At 33.6% G+C, this 12,388-nt stretch overlaps 1 protein-coding gene across 1 annotated transcript; it reads left to right on the top strand.

Annotated features, from left to right (window-relative positions):
• The first annotated feature begins 4,570 nt into the window (after nucleotides 1-4,570).
• LOC116109404 (cell wall / vacuolar inhibitor of fructosidase 2-like) lies at nucleotides 4,571-5,278 on the top strand. The gene has a single exon (XM_031395625.1). It carries the CDS (start codon nucleotides 4,709-4,711, stop codon nucleotides 5,228-5,230), a length of 522 nt encoding a protein of 173 aa, XP_031251485.1. The 5' UTR covers nucleotides 4,571-4,708; the 3' UTR covers nucleotides 5,231-5,278.
• Nucleotides 5,279-12,388: the final 7,110 nt, after the last annotated feature.

A 12,388-nucleotide genomic window follows, 5' to 3' on the forward strand; every position in this document is an offset into this window, starting at 1 on the left:
ACAAGCCCACCACAATTACTCACCAACCCAGCCACCAGTGTTGGCAGCCTTGCTTTATAATTTATGTCACACAGCCAATGTCAAAAGGATTTATTTTTGTATTTATTTTCATGGATTTTATGGGTTTGATTTAGTATCTTCTTCTTTTGTTTTGTTTATTATGAATTTATGTTCATGGAGTTGAGGTGGAGGAATTTTTGATGGAATTAGAAGTTAATATTTCTGTAAACCAAATTCTGGGTTGTTTGGAAGATGTATGTGAACCAAATTTTGGGTTGAAAATTTGTGAAGGCAGAATCCTTTGCTCTTTTTCCTTCTCTGTTTCAATTCTCTCCCTCTACTTTATTTGATTGTTGTTGTGTGTAACTACCTAGTCGCCGACGATTCCCTATCATTTACAACCTTCCCACAGCCAATTCACCCACCATCTATTAGACGAAATTCCTCACCCAAACTAAATTCTGTTTTTTTAGAGCAGTTCTGTTAAGCAAAATATGGATTGTATGAAAGGCTTATGTGAAGTAATTTCTTAGTTGTATTGAAGAATTATGAAAAGCAAATTTGGTCTTACAGAAGAATTATGTATAATCTTTTTATATGGAAGATTTCTGTATATGGAAGAATTATGTAAAATTTTATTGTATGGAAGATTTAAGTTTAATTTTTGATTCATAATATTCATATGATATTAATTTATTTATTATATTTGTAGATTTATTAATTAACAGATGTGTCACTGGCAAAAATACCCTTTTTACTGTTAAAATTAACATTTGAATTTAACAATGGGTAGAAAAGTGTTGTTTTGAAACTTGGCGGGTGGGCAAATGTCGTTTCGCTAAATCCTCCCATTATTTCTAAGGATATATCTTCTGTGCTCTGTTTCTTTTTAGTGGGATCATTTTTGTCAGATTGCAAAACCCCCTTCTCCTATTTAATGGGCTTCTTATTTGGGTTTTATTTGAGAAACCCCCTAACTTTACCTAATTTGGCCCAATTAACAATAGACCCAGCTTCCTTATTAAATTCTCTTATAACCATATCGAACTATGGGAATTCGATTCTTTTTTATTTATAAAAAAAGAAAAATATATATTATTACGAACCATTGGATTTAAATTCCAGGACCAGCAATAACATTGCTGATACTTACTAGTCAATATTTCCATAAGAATAATACTACACATACATCATTTTCATATAACATTATGTGACAATATATGATTGGGTGAAAGTTTAATTTAAACTTTAAATTAGTCCATCATATATTGCCACATAATGTTGTATGAAAATGATGTATATATAGTATTATTCTTTCATAAAGTAAATATCAAAGCATTTTTTTAAGTTTATTTTCCCCCTACAGTATCACGAAATAACAAACTCCCCCTCAAGTATTTGAAATAATAATTTACCTTTTATAGTCACCTTTTCATTAGTGTTTTAAGTCTGATACATTTTATACTTAATTGGTAAAATACAATCATTAAACAGTAAAACCCTACTAGAATACTCACGACAATGTTTAAGCTGTTAGTTATGATACTTTAGGGGTGATTTTGAAACTTTTTTTTTTTGGGGTTATATGTGATTTGTGAAGCCGCGTAATGCAGTTTGAAAAGTTCAAGCAAAACATTTGGACTGAAGTGATTTTTAAGAAGACAAACATTCTTGGCTCCGTTTGGTTCTCAATTTTGTGTTTTTGGGAAAAGTTTTTTAAAAAAAGTTAAAAAAAAAGTTGAATTGGGCGGGTATTACGATGTAGGATTTATAAATTATAAAATACCCCCTATTTTTTTTTTACAAAATACCCCCTATAATAAAACATTAAAAGTTAACAAAAACACCCTCAACCCACCCTCAAATACGGACAGCCGGCCACCACCGCCGGAGGGTGGCCGGAGTCGCCGTATCGAAGCATTACCGGCTGGATCTTGCCAGTTGTGCGTCGATATGACCTTTTTCGATCAGATCCATTGTGGAATTGGTCGGCAAAGGCTAGATCGGGCTAGATCTGGCCATATTTTCTATTCAACGACAGCCAACAAACGGTCGTCGTTGATGGTCAACGACGACAGTTTGTTAGTCGTCGTTACCGATTGGTTACGGCCAAAGATCTGGCCGTCAACGGCCAGATCTTTGGCCTTAGATCTTGTCTTTTCAGGCTAGATCCACCGTGGATCTGGCTGGAAAATGCTAGATCGCTGCACTACCAGTCAGATTCAGCCGGTAGTGCACCATCTTACTAGATTCCGGCCATTTTCCGACAATGGTGGCCGGAATCTGGTAAATGTGGATTGTTGGGGTGTTTTTGCAATTTTTTAAAAAATATTTAGGGATATTTAATTAAATTAACAAATTTAGGGAGTTTAAAAAAAATTGAATAATATTGTGAGTTTTTGGGTATTTTACTATTTAACTTTTTTGAAAATACTAAAAATAGTATTCCCAAAATGCAACCAAAGGAAGCCCTTATTTTTTTCGTGTCGGTTTAACTCTGGTTAGGCTTTTGGTTATTAAATTATTCAGAAGCTGGGTTTGAGAGCATCAACATCAAGATTTTTCAACGACAAGTCACATTTTACACAGCCATTGATCTGTAAAGTTTCCCCATTATTAGTTTGAGATAATTAATTAAACATGGACAGCTTGCATTAAATTAATAAATTGATTTCATAAATATTGGAGTCAAATTTATCAATATGGGTGCAGGATTTAGAAGTAAATTAAGAAGCATAAAATATAAGATTGATTGGGGGAATAAAATATTTTCTTATTAGCTAGATTAGTTATTCTCAAGTGAAAACGTCTATGTATTTTATTTTCTTCTTGTGAGATCCATTAATGATAAATTTAACCGTGATTTTCAAAAAAATATCAATTATTTCTCTTGCCTTTTTGATACTTCTATAAAGTTTTATTTATTTATTTATTTATTTATTTTTTATTTTTTATTAAGAACAATGTAAGGGTTTTCAATAATTCAGGTATATAGTAACTTTTAATAATCATAGGTATTTTTAATACTAGTCGGGTAAAGAAGTTAATTCGAATCTTAAAGATATACAAGTAGTTCATGGTAAACCTTTATATTTTAAATATCAAGATTGGCCATAGGTTTACTTTTGCTTCATTTGTACTTCAAGTCCGTATTATAGATTCGTACCTGAAAATTTTCGTTGGTCTAGTAAGTTCTAGTTTTAAACCTAGTAATATAGTCCAAATCTAAGAATCGATTGATAACATTATCTGATTGGTACATCAAATTTCAACTAGATTGAATGACAAAAGAAAAACACATGATCACTTTTATCAATCTTCTATTTATAACAATTACATCGATCGAACAAATAAAGTTATTGTGCCCCATAAGAAAATATTTGTGGTAGAGATCTCAAGAGCCTGACAGGGTGCAATAATTGGTGGTCCAGATCATGTGTTTGATGCAAAATTGTCCGGATTTGGTGATTTCGTGAATGAAAACAAGACAATTCAGAGATCAAAATAAACATTGAAGTGAGGAGCTTTTGTGTTGTTATGTGTAAGTGTAACCCGTGAACATTAGCTATGGCAGCTTCCAAACTGCCAAAACAAGGCCTTTATCAACACCCTATATACTACTTGCCAAACAACTCCTTCCATTCAACCAACCATACGATATATACGAACATAATTTATGTAATTTATCATAGTATTCATAATATTATTAGATCAATCAATTAATAATATAAGATTTATATCAAGTTATATGTTATAATATGGTTATGCGAAAATCATAAAATGCGGGCGTCCATATTGTTTTAAAAACAGGTTTTTTGTTTACCAACATTAGTAAATATAATTAATGTTACTCATGAAAGGTTAAACAAGTCTATATATGTTTAACTGTCACAAGGTTTCGGATTCGAGGTTCATGTCTCCTCATGTGTACCTACATGGCTAGAAGCTATTATTCTTTGTTCTCCAAAGATTGTAACTTGTAAGGTTCGGTGAACACGCTCACAAACTCGTGTTCACAAAACAATATAGGGGATTTTTGCATTATATATATGTATAAGGGATTTCTACGTTATAAAAAAGAAAATATTGTGAACAAATGAGAATTAATAACTTTATGTATATACAGTATATAGCAATGAATTTTATAAAGAGTTGTAAGGTTTAGCCAGGCTCACAAACTCGGGATCACAGAACAATAAATATATATTGAAGATTTTTGCATTACATTGAAAGAAAAAAAAAAAAAAAATTAGTAAATGAGTAAGAATAACTTTATATATATAGCACTGAATTTATAAACGATTGTCTTAATTTGTACTTTAAGAGTACACATGTACACGTTAAGACTATTATAAAGAAAAAAATTTGCTTATTTTGATATATATTACATTAACATATTAATTTTTTTCATATTTTTATGATACTAGGGTGATAACCCTTTTATAAAAAAGATTTATAATGATCAAATTTCCTACCAATCTTCGAAACCAATAATATTGTTTTTAGAAAAATCAAAGTTTAATTAAGACCATAAAAACCACTATATCTTAAAGTAAAATATAAACCTACGCTTTTTCTTAGCTTCACCTAATCAGAGGAAACTCGTTCACATTTACTCAACTTCTCTCTCTCTTCTTCAACAACTGAACCAACACATTTATATGTATATCAATCACCAAAACAACTTGTGTTCTTCACTCTCTCTCCAATGGCTTCCACCATTCTCATCTTCCTCCTCTCCCTCCTCATATCTGCCTCCGCAGACTCAAACTTCATCCAAAAAACCTGCAAACTTACCAAGCACTACGACCTTTGCCTCTCCTCTCTCAAATCCAACTCAACCAGCGCCAATGTGGACGCCAAAGGCCTGGCACTCATCATGATAGGTGTCGGAACCGCCAACGCCACCGCGACGTCCACATACTTGTCGTCGCAGTCGCTCAGCAGCGCGTCCAACGACACCGTCCTGAAGAGGGTTCTCAAAGAATGCGCAGACAAATACTCGTTTGCCGCCGATGCTTTGCAGGATTCGGCTCAATACTTGGCCTCGGAGAATTATGATTACGTCGCAGTAGACGTCACCGCGGCGGCGGATTATCCGAACGCGTGTCACAATGCGTTTAAGAGGTTTCCGGGGCTGGTTTACCCGCCGGAGATTGCTCGGAGAGAGCGGGGTTTGAAGGAGATTTGTGATGTGATTCTGGGAATTCTTGAACATATTGCCTGGTGAAGACATGAAAATGTATGTTTTCTGAATTTTTTTGTTTTTGTTTTAGGTTTTTGGGTCAATGGCTTTATATATATATATATATATATTTTACTTAATGAAAACAAAGTTCATGTCTATTTGAGAAGATTTAGTGGGATCTAAAAGTAAAGCAAGATCTTTGAGTCTTGAAATCTTCCACTAGTAACAGTGTTTGATCTTTTTTTTTTTCACTTTTCTTATGACCTTGCATTAGGAATTGTATATTTGTTTGGTCTTAAAATTGTATTTTAATATACTAAAGGGTATGTATATATTATATTATATATATAAGGATAGAGTTCATTTTCTAATGATGATCTCTCCCTGGGAAAACTCATTAACTACGCTTGAAGTTTCGGAAATTGTCAATTAGATGGTAAGTTTGGGGTTATTAATCAATCTCCCCCTAACGCATAAAGAAATTAGTCATAAACTGGCGCCCTTACTATGATATCCCATTAATTAGTTTTATTTGGTGAATAAAATGGGTATGAAAAGGGGTTGATCCCATACCCAAAACGGAACATTGCGCCATCTTACCCCACAAACATTTAGAGGTACTCCCGCTGCACCTATGTTAGGGCCAAGCCGAAGCTAGGGGTACCTTTGCCGGTGGCAAACTTAGGATTTTTGCTTAGGGGGCATATGCGGTTCCATCATTGTTTGACAATCAACTAGTGAAAACTTTTAAAAAACCACCAAACCTATTTAATGTGAAGAGAGCAAAAAACTATAAACCTAAACTCTAAACCCTACGGTTCCATCATTGTTTGCCAATCAACGAGTGAAAACTTTTAAAAAACCACTAAACCTCTTTAATGTGAAGAGAGCAAAAAACCATAAACCTAAACTCTAAATCCTAAATCTTGACCTAATTTGCTTTCAATTCAAATTCTTCTCTTACCAATTGATGTCTTATGAAAATTTGTAATGAAATTGGAAGGGAAGAAGCAAGGGCAAAATAGAAAAATGAGTTGAGTTATAGCACTTTTATAATAATGTTTTATATGATTAAGTTCTTTAAAAAATTAAATAGTAAACAATTCTGCTTACTCTTAACACTAGATTGTCATAGTTAAAATTCAATAAATGATTCAAATTGAATTATAATATGATTATTTTTTTTAATTATGTCACATCACTATCATTAATTAGAGGATAGATTTGTAAAAAGAGTATAACATAATCATTTAAAATTTATTAAAACAGGAAAAAATAATGTTAATTATTAAGTAGATTATTAGTTTATAATTATATAAATTATTAATTTTTATTTCTATTAAAAAGAGAAGTAATTTACAACATAAAATCTTTTATTAGTAGAGGACATTGATGTTTGTTAAGTAATTAATTAGGTAGATGGATAAAATACAAAAAAGTAAGTACAATTGAAACGACAATGAGGTTAGGTCATAGAATAAAAATTATAATTAATAATGATTTATGTGATATATTATATAGACTAAATTAGGAGAAAGGAGGAGGACAAAAAGATCATATTAATAAAGACATATAGAATCCTAAAGGAGAGATTCTAAAAAACGACTTTTACCCAAAAAAAAAAAAAAAACCCAGAAGTCGGGCCTACCCTCAAAGAGGCTAGGTCCTCCCTTGACCTTCGTGCGTGGAGCATGAGACATAAATATACCACTACACTAAAGACTAGTAGCAAAGACTCAAACCTAGGACATTGTTTGGAGGCTGAATGAGCTCCTTATCATATTAATGGACGGTTGGTAAACAGTTAAAAATACAGAAAAAGTCTATTTATACCCCTACTAACATCTCAATTTTCTCTTTCTATTACAAGTAATGTTGCTTTTACAAAGTTGTCGATGATGTGATACATTATATTAATCGTAGGATGATGTGATAAACGATATTGCATCTTTATAATTAATGTTATCTTAACACATTAAATTCTACGATACATAAAGATATAGATGTATTAAATTATTAATAATCATATGATACGTGTATATTTATTCACAATGTATTTACGACATAAAAACTTTAATTTAGAGAATGTTGTTGGTTTAGATAATCCATGTAGCATTCATTGTAAGTAATTTCTTAAAGATTGTAAACATAAACAATCAAATAAACATAGATCTTAGAACTCCATGATTTTCACAAACAAAATAATTAAACAATTATTGGGAGAAAACATACTTGATCTTGAAGCCGTGATATAGGGGTGTGATAATCTGGTTAACCGAACCGGTTTATCCAAACCAAAAACTGGACCGGTTTCGGTTAAAAACCGAATGTAAACCGAACCGAAATTTGGTTTGGTTACCGGTTAACCGGTTTTGAAATTATCCTTTAATCCTTAAAATTCTTCAATATTTCATTTAAGTCCCTAAATTCAAACATTTATTATTTTATATATAATAATTTTTTTGCTTTTATATTTAGGGTAAAACCGGTTTGAAATTTTTTTCAAACCGAACCGGTTTATAAAAAAACCTAATTTTCTGTTCGGTTACCGGTTCGGTTCGGTTTTCGGGTTATTTATCCCACCCCTACCGTGATAATAAAACTTTGAGTTAAAAAATGATTTCTCATCTTTAACCCTTTTACATATAACATTAAAATTGATGGGAAAAATAAGTTAACTCTTATGGGTAGATGGAGGACCAGTTTATATATAGAGAATAACAATTAATCTGATACGTCCATCAAGTATCCATCCAATAGCTAAGCTCCATTATTCAATAACCACATGTAACAGTCAAATTTATTTGCACATGTAACTAATAAAAAAATTATTGCACATGTAACAAACAAATTTAAAACAACTAGTAACTACCAATATATTAAATTCAAATTAGTGGACAATTGATGAGTCACTTCCAACAGTCTCCCACTTGGCTCATCTGATAAACCAACATAAGTGGTTAATGATATAACATCAAACATGCAATAATAATGAAATCTTTCTTTACTCCCATCACAATCACCTTAGCATAACAAACTACTAAATGTGAGGCATGGCGGTTGTATGTTGTTTATGTAACATATTTCCTTCCACCACTACAAATAGTCATTCATCATACTCAGTCTATAAGTTATATAAACATATTGGTCCACGATTATGTCTTAAAAGACTATCCTATTTTCTTTGTCAATTATGTATACATCAATACAAGATCAATATATATATATACACTATCTCGTCACTTTGGCTCAAGGTTTTTCCCCACGCGTCAGACACGTCCAAGGTATTGTCCGCTATGGGTCCTTTTGGCCACTCCTCCTTCGGACCCTTATGGCTTTGTTTCACTTTGTGGTCTTTTTTTCACTTTGCGAACGCCTCCCCTATGACTTGAACCTTGGACTTATACCTTGGCCAAGTAACATGAGTGCCATTGGGCTAGGTATATATCAGAAACACAAATTATTGAGCTCTGAGTGTCAATGCATCAATTATTATAACCAAGACTCATTCTATCTACATGTTCTTTTGGTTGCAATCCTTTAGTTAAGGGATATGCAATCATGAGATATGTCCTAATATGTTCGATAGATACTCGTTGTTTCTGAACCTCCTCCTTAATGACAAAATACTTTAATTCCATATGTTTAGCACCTTGAGTGTTTGTCGTTCTTGAAGAAGAAAACTGCTGCAGAATTATCACAGTAAATTTTCAGCGGCTTGATAATGGTGTCGACAACCTCAAGTCATGAAATAANTATATATACACTATCTCGCCACTTTGGGTCAAGGGCTTTCCCCACATGCTGGACACGTCCAAGGTATTGTCCTCTATGGGTCCTTCTGGGCATGCCTCTTCGGACCCTCACGGCTTTGTTTCGCTTTGTAGTCTTTTTTTCACTTTGCGAACTCCTCCCCCATGACTTGAACCTTGGACTTATACCTTAGTCAAGTAACATGAGTACTATTGGGCTAAGTATATATCAGAAACACAAATTATTGAGCTCTGAGTATCAATGCATCAATTATTATAACCAAGACTCATTCTATCTACATGTTCTTTTGGTTGCAATCCTTTAGTTAAGGGATCTACAATCATGAGATCTGTCCTAATATGTTCAATAGACACTCGTTGTTTATGAACCTCCTCCTTAACGACAAAATACTTTAATTCCATATGTTTAGCACCTCTTGAGTATTTGTCGTTCTTGAAGAAGAAAACTGCTGCAGAATTATCACAGTAAATTTTCAGCGGCTTGATAATGGTGTCGACAACCTCAAGTCATGAAATAAAGTTACGCAGTCATAATGAATGAATTGTAGCCTCAAAACATGCCACAAACTCTGCTTCCATAGTTGATGAAGCAATGACAGTCTGCTTAGCACTTTTCTATGAGACTACTCCTCTAGCTAATAGGAACAAATAACCAAAAGTAGATTTTCTGCTGTCAAGGCATCCAACAAAATCTGAATCTGAATATCCGATTATTTCTAAATGATCAGATCTTCTATATGTGAGCATATAATCCTTCGTTCCTTGCATGTATCTCAAAACTTTCTTCGCAGCTTTCCAATGATCAATTCCTGGATTACTTTGATATTTGCCTAACATACTGACAGCAAAGCTGATGTCTAGTCTAGTACAAGTTTGTGCATACATCAAACTGCCAACAACCGAAGCATATAGAATTGATTCCATTTTCTTTCGTTCTATATTGTTCTTTGGGCATTGCATGAGACTGAATTTTTTCCCTTTTTGTATAGGGACAATGCTTGCTGAACATGATTCCATGTGAAACCTCTCTAAAATTCTCTAAATATATTCTTTTTGAGACAACCCCAACAATCCTTGTGATCTATCTTGGAATATTTCAATTCTAATTATCACATAGAATGCCTCTCCCATGTCTTTCATTTCAAAATTCTTTGAGAGAAAATTTTTGGTTTCATATAATATGCCCAAATCATTCTTAGCGAGCAAAATATTGTCAACATATAAGACTAAAAATACAAACTTGCTCCCACTGATCTTTTGGTATATACACCGACCAATAGTGTTTTCCTTAAATCCAAAAGATGTTTGGTATCGTTAAACTTAAGATACCATTGTCGAGAAACTTATTTAAGTCCATATATTGACTTCTTAAGTTTACACACCATGTGACATTTTCCTTCAAGTGAGAAGCCCTTAGGTTGGTCCATATATAACATCTTTTGGATTTAACGAAAACACTGTTGATCAGTGTATATACCAAAAGATCAGTGGGAGCAAGTTTAAGTCCATATATTGACTTCTTAAGCTTACACACCATATGACATTTTCGTTCAACTAAGAAGCTGTCACGCCCCCTCCCGAGTGTCCCTATCCCACCGGATCTGGACGCTCCAGGAGACTCAAGATCCTGAAAGGAAGGTGAATACTCTTAAAAAAAAAAACATTCATAAAAATAATTTCGTCTATAGACGAAAGTGAAAAGTAGTGCATTTGCATGTTTAAGGTTTAGAAAGTGGAAATACACAAATAATTATTCTAAAAACAGGAACTGAAATCCAGTTACAAAAGAAACATAGTATCAGAGTCCACTAAAGTTTGTAAAAGATGCAAATCATCATGCGTCAAGGCCAACCTAGAGTGTAGAATATGCTCCACACGAACCCGATCTACGATCCTGGGGGAGGAAACATAAAACAGTGAGCTGGGAAGCCCAGTGAGCGGATAATATAATTTATACGAAAATAATTTTAACTTTGAAAACACGTATGAATAATTGTATGCCACACAACACTAGTGCACTTACATGATAAGGCAACAACAGTATATATATATTATTCTCGGATGCCATGAAATCACACACCACTATCATATAAAATAAATCAATTATCACCACCCTACTAGCACTTAGGGGCCAAGATCATAACTATCTGAACCAGTCCCTAACTCAGACATGAAGCTACACCACCCACAGTCTACCCTCGGGGTGGCACCATCCGCAGTCTACCCTCGGGATGGTACGAACATCATTGGATAACCATGCTCAACCCACAGTCTACCCTCGGGGTGTCATGATATGGTATCAAATATAATCTCGCCCACAGTCTACCCTCGGGGCGTCCAAAATCCCACACCGGCCAATAACCGCCTGGTGTAATCCCGCCTGGAGCTCGTCAGGCGTCCGTCTTGTTCTAGTAGGATATACCAATGGTTCGGTAGGACGGACCATCTCAATGCGCGCATGAGGATAAATATCAAATACTAGCTGATGTCTAGAGGGGGACGGTTACGGTTTCCAATCCGGGGAGTCAAACATAATAATAATCATGCATATATGACATAACATTCAAAAATCACATCCAAGGGTGAAATTGAAAATTTCCAAACATGTTTTAAAACTGACAATTTAACCCAGATTAAAAATTACTTCCACATCACATGATCTTAGCATATAACCGATACAAATCATAAGCAAATATCACTTTTAAAAGTCAAAACTCATATAACACGTTATAATGATAATTAAACCCGAGAGCAATAATAATAACAATAATAATAATAAAATTTCATATAAGGATAAATCATGCCAACATATGAGATTTCATGGAAAATAGGGGGGTAAAATGCAAGTTTTTAAAACATACTTTCAAAACTGACGAAAAGCACCCCATTTCCCCTTTTTACCGAGAAGATTTTTGTACCACATCCTGTATATAAATAAAACCTCACATGCATAACTCAGCACACCATCCAATTAATCAGATCTGTAAGTTTCCAATTTCAACATCACATTAATTCTATATAATATAACACAAGTGCTAACCATTATCCACCCAAATTGACATGTGGTTTTTCAGAGAACACCTATTCTTTCTTTTGTTAACTGGCATGCACTTAAAACCATCATATAAGCAGAATACATGAAACTTAGGAGTATAGGTTGCACGGGTACTTTCAAAGTAAAAAGAAATTTCGGACATTTCAAGTTGTTCCCTCAAACTAAACTTCCTTCAACAACTCAAACTATCTCCACCCATGAAACCAAAAATTCCAGCACTCAACCACAATCAAACAATTCTCCATAAGGCTCAACGAAGCATGGAAAAAGCAATGTTTAGTAAACTTTGCAATTAACTCAGAACTTACATCAAACAATAAAATGGAAAACACAACTTACACATGCAGACATGAATTCAAGCATTTGGATGCA

The sequence above is a fragment of the Pistacia vera genome, unplaced genomic scaffold (assembly GCF_008641045.1).
Source record: "Pistacia vera cultivar Batoury unplaced genomic scaffold, PisVer_v2 Contig579, whole genome shotgun sequence".
In the NCBI taxonomy this organism is placed as follows: Eukaryota; Viridiplantae; Streptophyta; class Magnoliopsida; order Sapindales; family Anacardiaceae; genus Pistacia; species Pistacia vera.

Excerpts from the sequence above, each read along its gene's own strand:
- LOC116109404 (XM_031395625.1), top strand. The coding sequence starts at position 4,709 with ATGGCTTCCACCATTCTCATCTTCCTCCTCTCCCTCCTCATATCTGCC.